Source organism: Corvus brachyrhynchos, unplaced genomic scaffold, assembly GCF_000691975.1.
Source record: "Corvus brachyrhynchos isolate BGI_N302 unplaced genomic scaffold, ASM69197v1 scaffold194, whole genome shotgun sequence".
NCBI classification, from domain to species: Eukaryota; Metazoa; Chordata; class Aves; order Passeriformes; family Corvidae; genus Corvus; species Corvus brachyrhynchos.
This window is the reverse complement of record NW_008237890.1, coordinates 25,755-41,510: the sequence shown is the minus strand read 5'-3', so window position 1 is coordinate 41,510 and position 15,756 is coordinate 25,755. Positions and strand designations below refer to the sequence as shown.

At 37.1% G+C, this 15,756-nt stretch overlaps 1 protein-coding gene across 1 annotated transcript in view; it reads left to right on the top strand.

Moving 5' to 3' along the window:
• The window catches only part of PUM3 (pumilio RNA binding family member 3), a 24,325-nt gene extending 8,937 nt beyond the window's left edge, over positions 1–15,388 (top strand). Inside the window, exons 9-17 of the mRNA XM_017732788.1 lie at positions 1–42; positions 1,632–1,730; positions 2,738–2,791; positions 4,329–4,409; positions 6,329–6,471; positions 7,246–7,468; positions 8,507–8,594; positions 10,470–10,560; positions 15,136–15,388. The exon at positions 1–42 is cut by the window's left edge and continues 64 nt beyond it. Coding sequence (XP_017588277.1) covers positions 1–42; positions 1,632–1,730; positions 2,738–2,791; positions 4,329–4,409; positions 6,329–6,471; positions 7,246–7,468; positions 8,507–8,594; positions 10,470–10,560; positions 15,136–15,265 — 951 coding nt within the window. The 3' untranslated portion in view covers positions 15,266–15,388. The remainder of the gene's footprint in view (positions 43–1,631; positions 1,731–2,737; positions 2,792–4,328; positions 4,410–6,328; positions 6,472–7,245; positions 7,469–8,506; positions 8,595–10,469; positions 10,561–15,135) is intronic.
• The last annotated feature ends 368 nt before the right edge of the window (positions 15,389–15,756 follow it).

The following is a 15,756-nucleotide window of genomic DNA, read 5'->3' as shown; positions in this document are numbered from 1 at the left end:
CTTCATTTTGCTTTTTGTCTTCTTTTGCCTTTCAGTGGAATGGTTTTTATCTTCTTATGAAAATGTTGTAAGTTGACTAGACAAAAATACACATCTTTCTTTGATAAGAGTTCTATACATCTGGTGATTCTAGATAGATGACTGGAGAGTAGTGTTGTATGGAGATTTATAGTCATAGTGAACTTTCACAATAATGTATGCGATACTTGAATTTTTTTTAAAAAAATGAGATGACTTAGATGTTTGCTCTCTTCCTGTAAATTATCCTTCTTAGTAGCTGGGGAGTAATTACAGTGAGGACCATTGCTTGCAGTAGTTTAGCTTTCCGGTGTGTAGTTTCTTAATGACTTGCAGTGATGATCCAAAAATACAGTGAGATTCACCCTTCTATCAGCAACCAAAACTTTGTCTGCTATGTATGTATTAAATTGCAGGTTTAAGGTTACGTCTTGATTTAGGCATAAATCCATCTGTGTGATGTGACATGGTTTAAGCTGGTATCCTGTTTGACTTCACCTGTCTTCCAGGTGTGTCCATCAGCCTCACCCTGGTTCTGCAGCTCAGAACCATCTCACTTCAAATCAGGCAGAGCCTTCTAAACTTGCTGACTCTTCCCTCTTTCTGCTAGACCAGACTCCTGAATACTTCTTTATTAGTTAATAAACCCAGAGCTAAGAGTAGGGAAGTGGACTGTTCTGAGTCCAACTCTTCAGAGTCCAGAACATTCCTGTGCATGGTTTCATGTAATGCTATGTCTGAGAATGCTTTTGGATTTCCGGACTTGTGTGAATCAGGGGAATAATGGCGTATCTCCTTGCTTGGCTTTCTGTGCAAATGTGGTAGTATATGGACATGCTCTTTGAGATTTGGAAACCCCTTTGGCAGATCTATTCCTGCCCTGTGCTTACACCTAGTGACACCAATTGTGTTTTGACGGAGCAGTTTGCAAGTAATTGGTAAAAGGCTTGGAGCCTTTGGCTAGAGAGCAAGAAGAACTAGGGATAGAAACAGGGATAGGTGGAGCTGTACTTCAAGCAAGTCTAATGGATAGTGGCAGAAGTAGTATCTAGTAACCTGAGAGGGGGTTGTTTGATTTGGTTTGCTTTTTTTCCTTTGGCCGATGGTATTATTTGTCAGACAGCTTCCGAAAATCTCTTTCCTTTGATATGAAGACACAACTTTTGGCTAATTCTTGTAATACCTGATTTATAACATAACGTGGTGCTTAAATGACTTTTTAGTTCTTCTTTCTGACTAGTACTCTGTGTGTATGAATATGCATCACCTGCAAAGATTTCTTCTTTGTCTCTAAGTTCTGTCTCAGTTCTGAGCACCTTTTCTTGAATTTTTTGTAATAGGACAGCTGACAAGCTTCAATACAGTTGTGATTTCATGGCATGTTTATGATGAACAGTGTAGTTTTAAAGACAGAAAGCTTGTGTCATTTACAGTCTGTTGGACTCCTCTTGAGGCAGTTTTTCATAGGTCAAGGAAAGGAGAGTTGTTCTGTAGAGCCAGTGATGCAATGTAGTGTGGGCAGACAAAAAAAAAAAATTTCAGGCCCTTGCCCACCTGCCTTGAGATCCTCAAGCCTTTAATCTTTTTGCTTTATCACCTTTTTTTTTCCCCAGGAAATGATAGAAGCTATTAGAGAGGCTGTCATCTACCTGGCACACACTCATGATGGAGCCCGAGTAGCAATGCACTGTTTATGGCATGGCACTCCCAAGGTACTGTTTGGTTTCCCTCTAATTAGTCCTCTCTGACTGCCCACGTGGGTCCTTTTGCTTGTGCAGATTTTCATGCAATTAACAATTTCAGAGTAAGGTTTAAAACTGATCCCTTTTTATCTACTAGCAAACTTGAGCAGTGTTTTTTTGTGAATCAAATGCTTTCATTAGAACTTTTATAGTGGAAGGATCTCCTTTTATTTTTAGCAGAGGTTTTGGCAGTAATGCATAGAGTCACTTTTCCATTGTAAGGTTATTGGCATTTCATTTGTCCCATAGATTTCATAATACAAGTGAAATTGGCAGTAGGGAGAGGACAGTAAAGAACTTTAGTTTCATCTGCTGATACAGTATCCAGAAATACTTCAGGTGTAATGTATGTCATCACCTCTTGGAAATATTGTAATGCCTCCTATGTTTTTCTGTATTAAAAAATAAAAAAGATGAGTTATTAAAATAGTCTACTTGTTAAAGAATGCAGAAAAAAAATTAAGTTCCTAGGATCTAGGCATAATAATGGATCTAAAGAACACTGAGCAGTGATTCCAAGAGCCAGAAGTACAGGAAGAGAACTTTCTGACAAAATATTCTTGTTAGTAATAGGGGTTTAAGACAAGCTAGAGTCCTGTTTAATGTGTTTCTTTCCAAATGAAGAGATGAAATGCGTTCTCCTTTAATTAATGAACAAAATATGAGTGAACATACGTGGTGGTTTTGGGTTTGTTGGGTTACTTTCCAAGTTTTTTGACATCTCCAGTTGGTGGTCTGGACTTGCAAATAATCTCTGGACTTGCAAATCTCTCTGGAATCAAGTCACAATTTGGGTTTAACTTTTCACACTGGTTCTAGGTGTAGACTAATAGAATAAGTGTTAGTCTTTGGTAGATAGCCTTTGCTTTAGAAAGCAAATTGAAGGTTATGTTTTTAAAAGGTGTAAATAGCAGTTTAGTTACTCAGAATCACTGGTATTCTGGGCTCATTTGAGTTTCCTCTTTCCTTTTGGATAGGACAGAAAAGTCATTGTGAAAACTATGAAGACGTATATTGAAAAAATAGCAACGGTGAGTGTTCATTAACCATTTATTTCATAGTCAAACAAGTGATTTGATAGAGGCTAGTTTGAATATTCTTTAGTACTGGGAACAACGTTGAGATCTTAATAAAACTAGTCTTAAAATAGTGGTGATGTATTAGATAATGTAAAATAATCGAGCTGTACAGAATATGTAGAGACACGCCAAGAAGCTTTGTTGTGGGCACTACAGGTAGTACTATGCTTCATTGAAGTGGCTGAGTTCATTATTATTCCTAGGTTTTCTTCCTACTTTTTCTGTTGTTGGTCCCAACTTTATATTTCATCTTCGTATGGCTCGTTGGTTATTTCTCCTTGGTTGGGAGTAAAACAGCATATATAAAGAAGAGGAAGAAGAATCAAGATGTGTTGGAGATGTCACTGGAAAGGCTCTTTGAACATGTATATTTCTTAGAAGATTCCCAATTTTTTTTTCAAGTCAGGAGGCTTCAAAATAAATTAATGCTGGAGTAGCATACAGTGGATGAAGTCTGTTTTATTTTTTAATGAATAACATATGTATTTGGAGACTGCAGCACCAGCAGCGTAACAGTTGCAGCCAGATTTCATGGATTTGGGCAAACCTGCAGCTGTAAAGAACAGCTTTTTAAACTTCCCTTCCTGCTTGCTGTGGTTTTTTATTTGCTAATAGTTATTGTGGTCTCAGTCAGTGGCCTTCAAGCGTTTTTAATCACATCCTGGGCATGCATCCCCAATATATATAGCTATGTATAAATTACATACCTTTACTACTGTAATAGTACATGTTATAAAACATACACAGGAATAGAAAATTTGAAACTATGAGATAAAAGTAACCAGAGGCTATTTTTATTTGTTTATTAATGGTGCCAAGAATATTTGCTTTCTGCACCTCAATGGATTGTCTTGTGCAGCCTGCTTTGAGGGCCACTAGTCTAGGTAATGTTTCCATAACTTTCTAGTACTGGAATAAATGAGTTGTTCCATTTTATATATTATATGGAAGTATGAGACAGTGGGTAAATAACAGCTGGCACAACACTGGAGCACAGAAGATCTGGCTTCACTTTGACATAGAGCCTCACTGGCATACAAGTGAATTCGGTTGTGCCCTTTTGAGTGTGCTGGAGACTTCATTTCCAGCAAGGCAGTAGAGACCGTATGGCTCATTGCAGAGATATGATCTCCAAAAACATTGTTTGTGACTTAGTTCAGTTTTAAGCAAATCTATGACAGAAATAAAGTCTGTATGTAATGTTACAGTATGATTAGGTTAATAGCTTGAATATGATAAAGCAGTATATTCACTTGAAATAGAAGATCTACTTTTGTTTTTGTTTTAACAACATATTTCTCTTAACAAGCCTTGGTTTTAGAGAAAACCTAAATGTTGGACTTCACTCATTTTATGACAGTAGTCAGAATTTGCTTGTGCTTCATGTTGTGTTACGTTTGAGATAAACTCTCAGAAATACTGATTCTAAGTAAATTACTATATTCATAAAACTTGATTGCATGCAGTTTCTGATGTCTCATCTTTGCAGGGTGAATTTTCTCATCTGGTCTTGCTGGCAGCATTTGATTGCATTGATGACACTAAACTTGTGAAGCAGTTAATTATATCAGTAAGTAATTGAATTTTTCCTAAAATAGTATATTAAATAGTGTCAGTGTGTTTGTCAGTCTATAGGAGGATGAAAGCAGGAATCCATCTGCTTTTTTTAGACTATTTGAATACTTCTCATCTTTTCTGTTTCCTTATATTTATGTATCATGGTTAGTTTTCTCTTTTCATAGCAGACCGTAGCACTTTCATATGTTTTAACTATTTATTTGAATTAGTTTTTAAACTAGGTTCATTGCTTGCTGAAATTTTTCCTTTTAGTACATGTTCGTTCTGGAAAATGGGTGACTAGAGTCTCTTTAAAGTCGATGTCTTTTATCATAGAAACTTGAGCTTTACTAGTATTTCAAGAGATTAAGTTGGTGGAAAACTTCAGAATGGTGATGTTACCTTATTGATTTTACTGGCAAAAATATTTGCATCCTGTAAGCAGAAAAAACATTGATGTACATATTGTAATCTGCTTGCAGTAGTACTCATGCTATAGCTGTAAGCACTGACTGGTTTAATGGAAGTGGCAGAGAGGTAAAGTGAGGCAAGTGTTCTCCATGTGGAGAAAGAATATGAGGAGAAAGTGGCTCTGATGAGTTTCTTTCTTGTTTTGAAAAATAGAAACAAATCTTCCTTGAGCAGCTTTGTATGGGGGGCAGTTGGGATTTTGTAGCCTAGCATGAAGATTTGGCCTGTAGGCTGGGCCTCTCTAATGGGTCTGGAGAGATGAAAGCATCTTCATGTGGAGGTGGCTTTTGTTCCTCAAGTATTTCAGCTGTGATTGCAGCTGGGTTTGATTCCCAGAGCCTGGTCTGGAATGTGACAATTTCTGGGAAAGGTCTAAGGAAATAAGTTCTGATGTATCTGGGCTTAGTATGAGATATTTGAGTTGTTCCTGTACTGTGTAACAAGCACTCTACTTTCTGGAGGTTCATTAGTTCAGATACTATGTCTTTAGCTGAGCTTCCAAGATGCCTCTTAATTACAGAATCATCTGAGGTCAAGAATTAATCCATCATCAAAGATAATGGGCTGTTTACTGTTAAGTCATCCTACCACATCAATCTGGACAGAAAAAGGATGACAAGAAGTGGCCTTCACACATACACTGTTGGCCCATCAGGGTTTATGTGAGGTTGAGAATGAGGAAAGGATGGCAGGAAAAGGAAAAAGAAAATCTTAGGGTCAAAACCAGCTCTTCAGGTAGTGAATGATCACTAGTAGCAGATGAGAGGTGGGGGCATCTTAAAACCAAGCAGTGAAGCACATTCTGTAGAGGAAACCAATCTTTAAAATTATCTCGAAGAGCAGTTAGACTTCTAAAATACCTTATAGAGATTTTCATTCTGTCCATAAACCATTCCTACATGGTTTTTTACCTTCCTAAACCATTAGCTTTAGGAAGGTAAAAAAACTAGTAAGACTGGAGGGGGAGAAAAAGCAAGGGGGTTTTTGTATTTTTATTTTTTTGGGGGCTGCTTTTGTTGGTTCGGGGTTGTTGTTTTTTTGGTTTTTTTGGTAGTATTGCAAAATTCATCGTTTATGTGTGTTGGCAGTATGACTGGGAATTTGAAGGTAAAGGAAGGTTTTAAGCTCTTTAAATCCTCTTGAGGAAGGCCTTTTCTTCTCATCATCTCTCAGGTCCATGGAATCTTAATCCTGGACCAAAGTATGTGTGTGGGGCTTTGAACTTTAGTATGTGATTGGAACTGTACGTTGAGCACTTGGCATGTGTAAGGATTCAGGCAGATTTTAGTACAAAATCCCTCTTTTATGAGGACTCCAAAAAAATGGAGACATTACCAACATGAGATAGCATGTCTCTGTCATTTGGAGTTTCTCCTGGTACTTTTTCACACTTCTGATACTGACAGTGACCAAGAGCTGTTATTTCATTAATGTTTTGTTGCGGTCCGTTTACTCTCACAGGAAATAAAGGCTTCTTTGCCTGATATAATAAACAACAAATACGGAAAGAAGGTGTTGTTGTACTTGCTAAATCCTAGAGATCCTGCACATTTCGTTCCAGAAATCATCACACTTCTGCAGCAGGGAGATGGAAATGCCTATAGGTAACTCAAATATAAAAGTTAAATTGTTTTTCTTAGAGTCCAGAAGAATTAATGCAACTTTCTGTCATGATTTAATTTCAACTTTTCTTCATAATAAATCTAAGTAATGTAATAAATATATATAAATAATACATAAGCATTATTAGATATGTTAATCTGTCCTTATTTTTTTCTTGGGTTTTTTTGTTAAATTTCATATACAAGGATTGGTAACCAGCAGTGTACTGGAGATCAGCATTTTGCCTGTTTGGTAAAGGGCAAATGTTGTGATATATACTGTGTAAGCTCATGTATCAAATCTAGTGTAGAAGAAAATTTGAAACGTGCATTACTGATGCGTTGGGTAGCATACAAGTATGTCTTAAAATCTAGCAATAAAAATGGAAATTGTTAATTTGATTTCAGGCTCTGGTATTGACATTGATGCTTATCAGCTTTTGAAGAAGGAGTAATTATAGATGACTAGTAAGCTGTGTAAAAAGTACATCTCCATAGCTGAGATAGCAAAGTGAAAAGAAATGATAAATGTCACTAACAAGAAAAAACTCTATGAGCTTTTGAGGCAGTCAGCTTTAAACACTTTCTCACTCCATGTGTTTGTAAATTCTGTGTCCAACATGCGTTTAATTGTACATGGAACAGAGGGAACAATAATGCCTGTATTTTAATCTAGCAGTAATTTCTATGTCTCAAATAGCACAGATGTTCTGAAATTTCTTGTTACTTGATGTGCATATGGTGCAAATCTGAGTAATGTGCTGTCTCTTTCATCAGTAAGAAGAATACTGAACTCCGTCGCCATGAACTCCTGGAAGCCATTTCCTCACCTTTGCTAGAATATTTGCAAGAACATACCCAAGAAGTAGTGATAGACAAAGCTACCTTTGTCTTGGTTGCTGATATTTTAAGAACAGCTCTTGGTGACATCCAGCCTGCACTAGATGCAATTGCTAATTTAGCAGCAGAAGAGCTGGTTCCAGGGGGCCGTGATGGACAGGTAATGTACAGAAGACAAGGTGCTGAGATCTTGCAGATCTTCTGTATTACTAAAATGAAGTTTGGTCTTGTTTTCCTTTGTGTAAGACATCAGTATACTGCCCTGATAGCACTTACACATTAGATGTGATCCCATTTTTTGATTTGTTGATTTCATAGTTTATTATTAGTGCATCTGGAGTGATGGTGGCTTGAGCCAGCATTTTGTATGAGTTGTAGGGCAAGATGCTTCATGATCTTCAATCTTCAGAACTGCTTTGAACACTTAGTGGGAAGGTAGCTGACAAGCATGTTACACAGTCTCTCTTTTGATGTTATCACTGTGCAGTCAAGCACTTAGCAAAGTTTTATAGGTCATTTGACTGTTTACACGAAGAGGGACGGGATCTCTTACCTTTCAGGTGTGCATATCTCCATGCAAGGAAAGATCTTAGATAAGAGCTGTTTGTCTTCACAATATGACCTCTCCAAAGAGCACCCCTCCCCTACTTTGTTAAGCTCATCAGATATGCGTCCGTAGATTAGAAAACAAAAAAATACAATGTACGCTATATTTAAAATAGATATCCTCCAGATTTCCATAGTTGTGTTTTAGCTCTGTCTTTCCTCTTCTTTGATACATGTTTTATGAAATTTTATGTGAACTACATGTGTTTTCTGTGGCTTTTTGTGAACCATACTGTAGTGAATTTTCAAGTGTGGAAATGTGGAAGGTCTGGAAGTTCTGGCAGAGGAAGTTAGACCAGGAGATTCTGCTTATTATGAATAAAATCCTTGGAAGGGTGGACGAAGTGTTGGTTGATATTGTTTATATTACTGAAAGTTAAATGTTACAGGGAATATAGTAAAAGTTAAACTGGTCAATTTGAATGAGTAGCAAGAAACGTGCATCAAACTTGTTCATATTTGCTTTGGTTGTGAATCAGTGTGATGGCAGAGTGAATAAATCAAGCAGAAATATTAATGGCCAGATGTGTAACTGCATTTTGAAACAACACCACTAAATAATTTTGTTTTGATTTGTCTATTCCCCTTAAAGCTTCACATTGCAGAACATCCAGCAGGCCATCTAGTTTTGAAATGGTTAATAGAGCAAGATGAAAAAATGAGGGAGAGTGGAAAAGAAGGTATGTTGGAAATACAGCTTTATTTGATCAGATTGACTTCAGAGTAATTGGCTATCTGACCTCAAATAAAATTGTTGCATTTATTTCTTTGGGTATACTAGTATATGGAAAATTTAACATAATTGTTTCTATCTTTTTGCTGTTGTAAGCTGCTATACAAACAGAATGCCAAGGATATGTTTGCTTTTTTTGCAATGCAAGCAGTGGTTGGGTTTTTTTCAGGGCTTTAGTGTGTATTTGGGACGGACTTCATTTCTGTGCTTAAAATGTCTTGATAGCTTTGCTAAATTACACAGTTGTTTAAGGATAATAATAGAAACAGTGAAGTCTTTCTTACAGGAACCCCTGTTTCATTAGTGCTCGTAAGCCAGGCTGTAATCTTTACTTTGTTCATTAGTGCTGTTGGGTTAATGCTTTGTAACTGTTACTAAAATAATTTGTGCACTAAAATAGGACATCTTTGCTAGTTTATGTTCCATAAGGCAGATATTGGACACAGATGTTCTCATCTTATTTTAGCTTTTAAACTTATGTTATTACATAACTGTAAAATCTTTTGTGTGTATCACTCTATCCTAATAGTGATTATTTTTCTCATACAAAGAGCTCAAAAAATGAATGTGTGTGGTTGGCAAAGTGTAATCTGAGGGAACTTCTTCTGTGTTTTTTTTCTATGTAGAATTATCAGATCTTGTTAAACATTTTATTTCTTTTCCTCTTGCAACATTCAGATATCCAGTGTTTCCTTTAAAAATGTTAGTTGTGCTTTATTAGCTATTTCTGAAAGTAGTCTGTTTTCCTGCTTCTCAAGTAGATGATTAAAAATGTGCAAAAGAAAAGTTTTGTGAGTGTCTTTCAGATACTTGCTTATATGAAATGATGATAGTAATCTGGATTTATTTCTGTTAAAATTGTACAATTTCCAGTTTAATCACATGCTGTTCCCTTTGGTTTCCTCCAAAAAGTACCATTCAGAATTGGTGCTCTGAGTTTATTAAATTGGCATTAAACCCCAAGCAAATTGTTATCACATGGGTAACAAGTATTATAAAATCTGACCTGTCTTCAGGTGGAATTAGAATCTAAAATGACAGTGAAAAATAGCTTCAGTGTTTGGAGGCTGGAGTTTGTTGGGGTTGGGTGGGGTTTTTTTCATTGTTTACTGGTAAATTTGCTCAGCATGCCAATTTGTAAGAACTGTTTCCGTGAAGTTCAGTTCTTTAAATTCATCTGGGGCCTTGAAGTCAGCCTAGGTTCCTTGTTTTGCATGTCATCAGTGTAATGAATCTGAAGTCAACTTAGGCTTTCAAAGCCACTGAAGAAATAGATCCCTGGAGCATCAGTGCAGCTGAAAAAGACAGAGTTTTTGCATCAATGAAGGATTAGCTCTGAAATTTTAAGTAACCTATGTTCAAATTCTTTTCCTTTAGTTGTAGAGTCAGATGCTTAAAAATGTAGCATTTTTCAACAGAGGTGTGTGTGTGTATTTAGTATACAATGATCTTTTCATTCAGAATGATTCTGTGATTCCTGCCAAGTTCTGTCTTTGGACTGTATGCCTTCTCTAAGATATTAATAGCCTTTTACACCCTTTTTAAAAAACAAACAAGTTTGAATACTTTATAATAGTAAACTGTCACATAGTGCTGCTGTTGTCTAACAAATCCCATGCAGTACTTGGAAGTAGTCTTATATCTATAAAGGTCTGCATTGCATTGAACAGTCAATTACTTTGAGGGAGCAGAACTTTGTGAATACTTGGGGGACTAAATACAATTTGATTAAATGTGACTGCAGAAAACTTTGAACGGGCTTCTTTGTAGAAAGATATTGTCTCATTTTTTTCTTCCCCTGTTTCTTTCCCATACTTTACAGTTTGCTTTGGAAGAACACTGGTGGAACGTGTTGGTATTGAGAATCTGAAGACCTGGGCAGAAGTAAATCGAGGGGCCATTATTCTTTGTTGGTAAGTAAGGCACATGGCTAATTCTGGTTAGATTACATTGTTAATTTCTTGAACAGCTGAGAGAACATCAGTTGAAATTTCTACCAACAAAATGACATTCAGCGTGTGCTATCTTGAATGCAGCTAGCAAGTCTTGAATGAAACAGGGATTAGAAAAATTCAAACCAGAGTTTCCATGGGTTATTCCTTGAGCTCCGTCTTTTGTAGTACTAAGAAACAGCTCAGTATCAGAAAATCTGAAGGTTTTGAACAAAATTATTTTTTAAATTGTGCCTACCATGTCTTGTTTTACAAGCACAAAACTCTCAGAAGAGCAGTCCACAAATAACTACATTAAAATAATTAACTTTAAAATACCTGATACTGGTGGCAGCGTACAAAAATCCAGAAATTGTTTTGTTTGTTTTGATGAATTATTGCTTTGTGTTGATGCCTTAATTGCAAAGGCTAAAACGTTCTCATACTGAAGTAGGGAAGTGTTTGGAAGAGACCATACATAATAGATTATGCAAAGGCCTATGATGAGCTAACTGGCTCACAAATTTGAAGCAGTGAACCATGCACCTAGTGAGATCAAAAACACCCCACTGGGATCAGATTAACGTTAACATTTTGTTTTATCAAATGTGAACTGCAGTGCTAATCATCTCTGCTTCCTCTTTGTAGCTACCTGTCAGTATCAGGTCATAGAAACCCAAGGTTTTGTCCTATAACCTGAAGTGCGTGGTCTGTGTTGTGGAACTTGTGTGTCAGCCTTGCCCTTCTGGCACCTCGTAAAGACTTTCACTGAATCAAAATCAGGAAACAATTCAAACAGACAACATGATTTTGAAAATGAAATCCCTTGATCTCTTTTCTGCTCCACTTTTCCCTCTCCTAAAGTTACTTTAGATTCCTTGCTGTTTGCTTCCCATTACTGATCTTTATCAGTTTAGAGTAGGGCTACTTTGATGTTCATGCTCTTTTGCAAGGTGAATCAAAAGCCATTTTCACTTCTGTTAGTTAATCTGAGTTTAATTCTAATTTTTATTTAGTCATTATCAGTCAGATCACTAGTGTGAAGAACTGGTAGTAGAAGAGTAGTTGCAATCCAGATACGAAACCAGTTCATACAACCTCTTACTAGTCATATGTATCTGACTGTTAAGATTGTTCAGCTGCCAAAATGGTAATGCTCTTTCTTTGCCTCTTATAACAGGCCTTCAGAATTCAGCAAATGCACCTAATGCCTTTAAGTTATCTGATCCTGTGCACAGGTATTCAGTGAAGTTTTGTTAGAAAGGCTTATTCAGTGACTCTGTATTAATGCTTGGACGTTCTTCCTTTAAGTCAAGGCTGAATAGATTAATTTAACATGGGATGTTGCTAGTGTTTGTACTAAGCTGTTGAGATTGTCCAAATAAAGTTGTAAAGTAAATTATTAGATTTTTTTACCATATTTAACACTAATAACTGTTCAGCAATCACTGTGACAATAGTCTTTTAATAGATGTTGAAGACTTAGAGATAAAACAGGCAACTAGTAATTGCTCGTTAAAGAAACTAGCACAGTAGTGGTGAATTTTGTGGAAAAGTCTGTGAGGAATGGCAGTCTTTCTCCTTCTCTGCTGTTACTCATGCCACTACAGGTGGGGCCTTGACAAGTGTCCTTTGTTACCAAGTGGGGGATCTTATCTCCCAGACTGGCAGTATTTTCACCCATACTGAAACTTACCTAACAGGAAAGAGAGAAAAAAGTATATTGTAGGAGCGTTTGTTTAATGGAATTTTGTTGGTAGGTTTTTGGTTTATTTCACTTAAATCTAAATCCTTTGTAAACTGAACTTCTCTTGATGACTTTTTAGGCATGATGTCCTTTTGTTTAGGCAGCTGAGAACACACAAACATAACCATCCCTTTTGCTCCAGTTCAGGTGACACCTGCTTACCTCACCATCACACAGTAATTAATCACATTGTAGTTTAACTGCATGCACTGAAGTCAAGAGATTGCCTAAATCATACAGCAATGATTTATTTAGTCTGGTATAAGGTAACAGTAGGGGTTTTTTTACATAAAATAGTTGTTGAGTTTTTAAAAACCTTTTCATTTAAAAAACCCAGATACTTCTTTTGTCATAAAGAATCACAAATCCTCAGACAGAGGTAATTTTCAGACAATGCTAGTTCCTCCTAAAGCCATGATTGATTTTTGTTTTGTTGTTGGCTTTCGAAAGCCATCTGTCACATATGTGCAGATCTGAAACTCAGAATTACTTAGTGAGTCCATTCAAAGATTTTTGGCTATCTAGTCCTTTAAGCTTATTTGTCAGTTATAAGCAGTCGCTGCATATGCTTGGCTTCTCAGTAACCTGGTATCCTCTGGACCTTCTCCTTTCCTTGCCCTACTTGCTTTTGATTTTTATAAAAATATCTGGCACCTGGTTCTGACTTAGTACTATCTTGAGGAGCCCAGAGGTCCTGAGAGGACCCTCTGCAAGCTCACAGCCCAGACTAGCATATTAAGTGTTGTAAGTACTTGGATGTCATAGATGCTTGTCTGTTTAAATTCCTATATATGACTTTTCCTGTATATTTTTTAATTTGTAAATAATGTGTAGCATCAGGGTAGAAAATGGATAAGAACATACTTCACCGAATGTGTTACTGACTTCCTTTGTTTCTGTAATCTGTGGGAGTTATGTTTTTTATCCACAAAATACATAGGTGCTGGCTTTCTAGACCTTGTAAGAACTTGCAGAATAGTAATTTAAAATACCCCACTATGTCACTATGTTGGTCTTTTGGATGTGTTATCAAGCATGCAGATGTTCTGTATTAAGAACAGTGTCTCAACATACCTGTATTTACTACGAGTTTGAAAGCAGCTTTACATGTATAGCTGTCAGAAGTTGACATGCCTTTTTAGAGATAAGTAAAATGCTGTCCTGAGTGGCTTGCTACTTTGTGTGCTCCATGTCTCTTGTGGTGAGTGAAACCTATATACCTCTCCATGTTAATTAACAATGTATTCAGCACATACTTTGTCCGGATTCTTGACTTTCTTGCTTTTATCAGGGGTATATGACTCATGGAAGAGATGAGAAAATGCCACCCTCAGCTGTATTGAATTCAGTTTTAAAGAAGGCCTCTTGATTAAATAATACCATTACGGCTAAAAGTGTAACACAATTTGGTACTAAAAATTGATAGTCGTAGTCATAGAAATCTGGGAATTAAGTTGCTGAAAGCAGTGGTGGTGTCAGGTGGTCATCCAGTGCTTTTCTGACTATAGTGTCACCATCCAGCACAGGATTTGGCGTCCTAAAGGAGACAAAATTTAAGTCTCATTTTCAGCTGCGTTAATTCCTTTATGTCTTACTCAGTTCAGTTTGCCTTGTCTAATCCTTGTTTAAAAAGTAGATAAGAAACAAGCTTTTAGGTGGATGCAAATTTGGGAGCCACTTGGAAGAATCCTAGGGATTGTAGGAACTTGTAGTATCATGCAGCCAACTTCATACCAGCACATGGGTGTTATAATTTGTTTCCAGTCTTAGTTTATTTGTATGTCAAACTTGTAATTCTCGTCTGTTTGCACACACTGGCTGTAGAAGACACTTTTCTAGGCAGTGTTCACTCATCATTTTGAAGTAGCCAATTAGGTGTGCTATTAACTCTGCAGATCTTGTGTTTCAATCCCAAGAACATTTCACTGAAAGAAGGATAGTCACTACTAAGCTGATAGTATTTTACAGCTTATGAAAAAAAAAACCCAACCAGGAAGACTGCTTAAGTGTCTGAGGAAGAGAATTTATCTGGGAAATCTGATTTGTTTTCCAAAAGTAGTATCTAAAAGAGAAAAGAACTTGTAAGGCTCCATAGTCCTTCACTAAATGTAGCATGAAAGTGCAGTAGTGAAGGTACTTGATGTATGTTAGATGTACTTCACTGCATCCAGTTTTAGGACACCCATTACAAGAAAGGTATCAACAACCAGAGTGAATTCAATGAAGGGTGACTGGCATAGCCATGGCTTGGGTCCCTTGGCCTGGAAGGAGAAGCTGTGCCACCAAGGCCGTTCCAGCTGAGAGAAGGGGCAGCTTATGGGCTCCCAACAGCATCCCTGGCACCAATAGGACAGGTGAAGGAGAGCTGGTCCTTTCGCAGCAGTGCATGCATGAGTAGAGAGCAAGAGGCAGTGGCACAACCTGGAACACAAGAGGCTCAGGTGGGAGATAAGGAGAAACCTTTACCCCATGAGGACGGTGCAGCAGTGGGACTGGGGTGCAGGCAGTTTGGGCTGTCTCTAGCCTGGCAGGTTTGAAGCCCAGATTGGGTGAACCCCTGAACAACCTGGTCTGACCCAGTATTTGAACATGCTTTGAGTTGGGATCAGCTGTTCCTTGCAGACTGATTTATCCTGTGTTGGCTGTGTTCTGACTTGGTGTTTCATATTTTCTGGAATGTTTTACGTCTTTTCTGTAATATGAGGTGATAGCATCTGGCTTGCATTATATTCTCCTACATGGACAGCTTATTTTTCTGTGACCTCCATGCTGACCTTTGATATCCTTCATTTTTTTCCTGTGTCTTGCAGCCTTCTCCGGAGCAGTGATGAAAATGTGGCAAGCACAGTCAAAAAAGGACTGAAAAAGCTCATCCCAAAGCTGAAGCAAAATAAAAATGTAAAAGGAATAGAAGCATTACTGGAGAAATTAACTTCCTAGTGTAAATGAACCTAAAATGATTATTTACATCAATGCAGTCAACTGAGATTTGATAAGATTTTGCACCATGATTGTTTTAAGAAGCAGTGTATGCATTTGTATATTAAATAATTTCTAAAACAATTTGTGTTTGTACTCATTCTGTTGTGCACAGTAGAAGATTGTTCTCAGAGATTGAAATCTCAAGATTTAAGAGCTAATGGAAACTTCTGAACACATAATCAAGAAGCTGAGTCTTTCCTGATAACTTGCACAAAAATGTTTTAAATCTTGTTAAAATTTGCCTGTGTTACAGTTACCATAGAAACACAAGCATCTGTTCTGGACATACGGTGTATGGGCAAATATATTTGTCTTAATCCCCTTTCCTCCTGGTTTCCTAAAAACAGAAGACAACCAGGAAGACTACTCAAGTCCCATTCTTACCCTGTGATGGAGGCTATCATCCCTAGGATCTAACAAGAACAGAATGAAAATAGTGTCTCTGACTT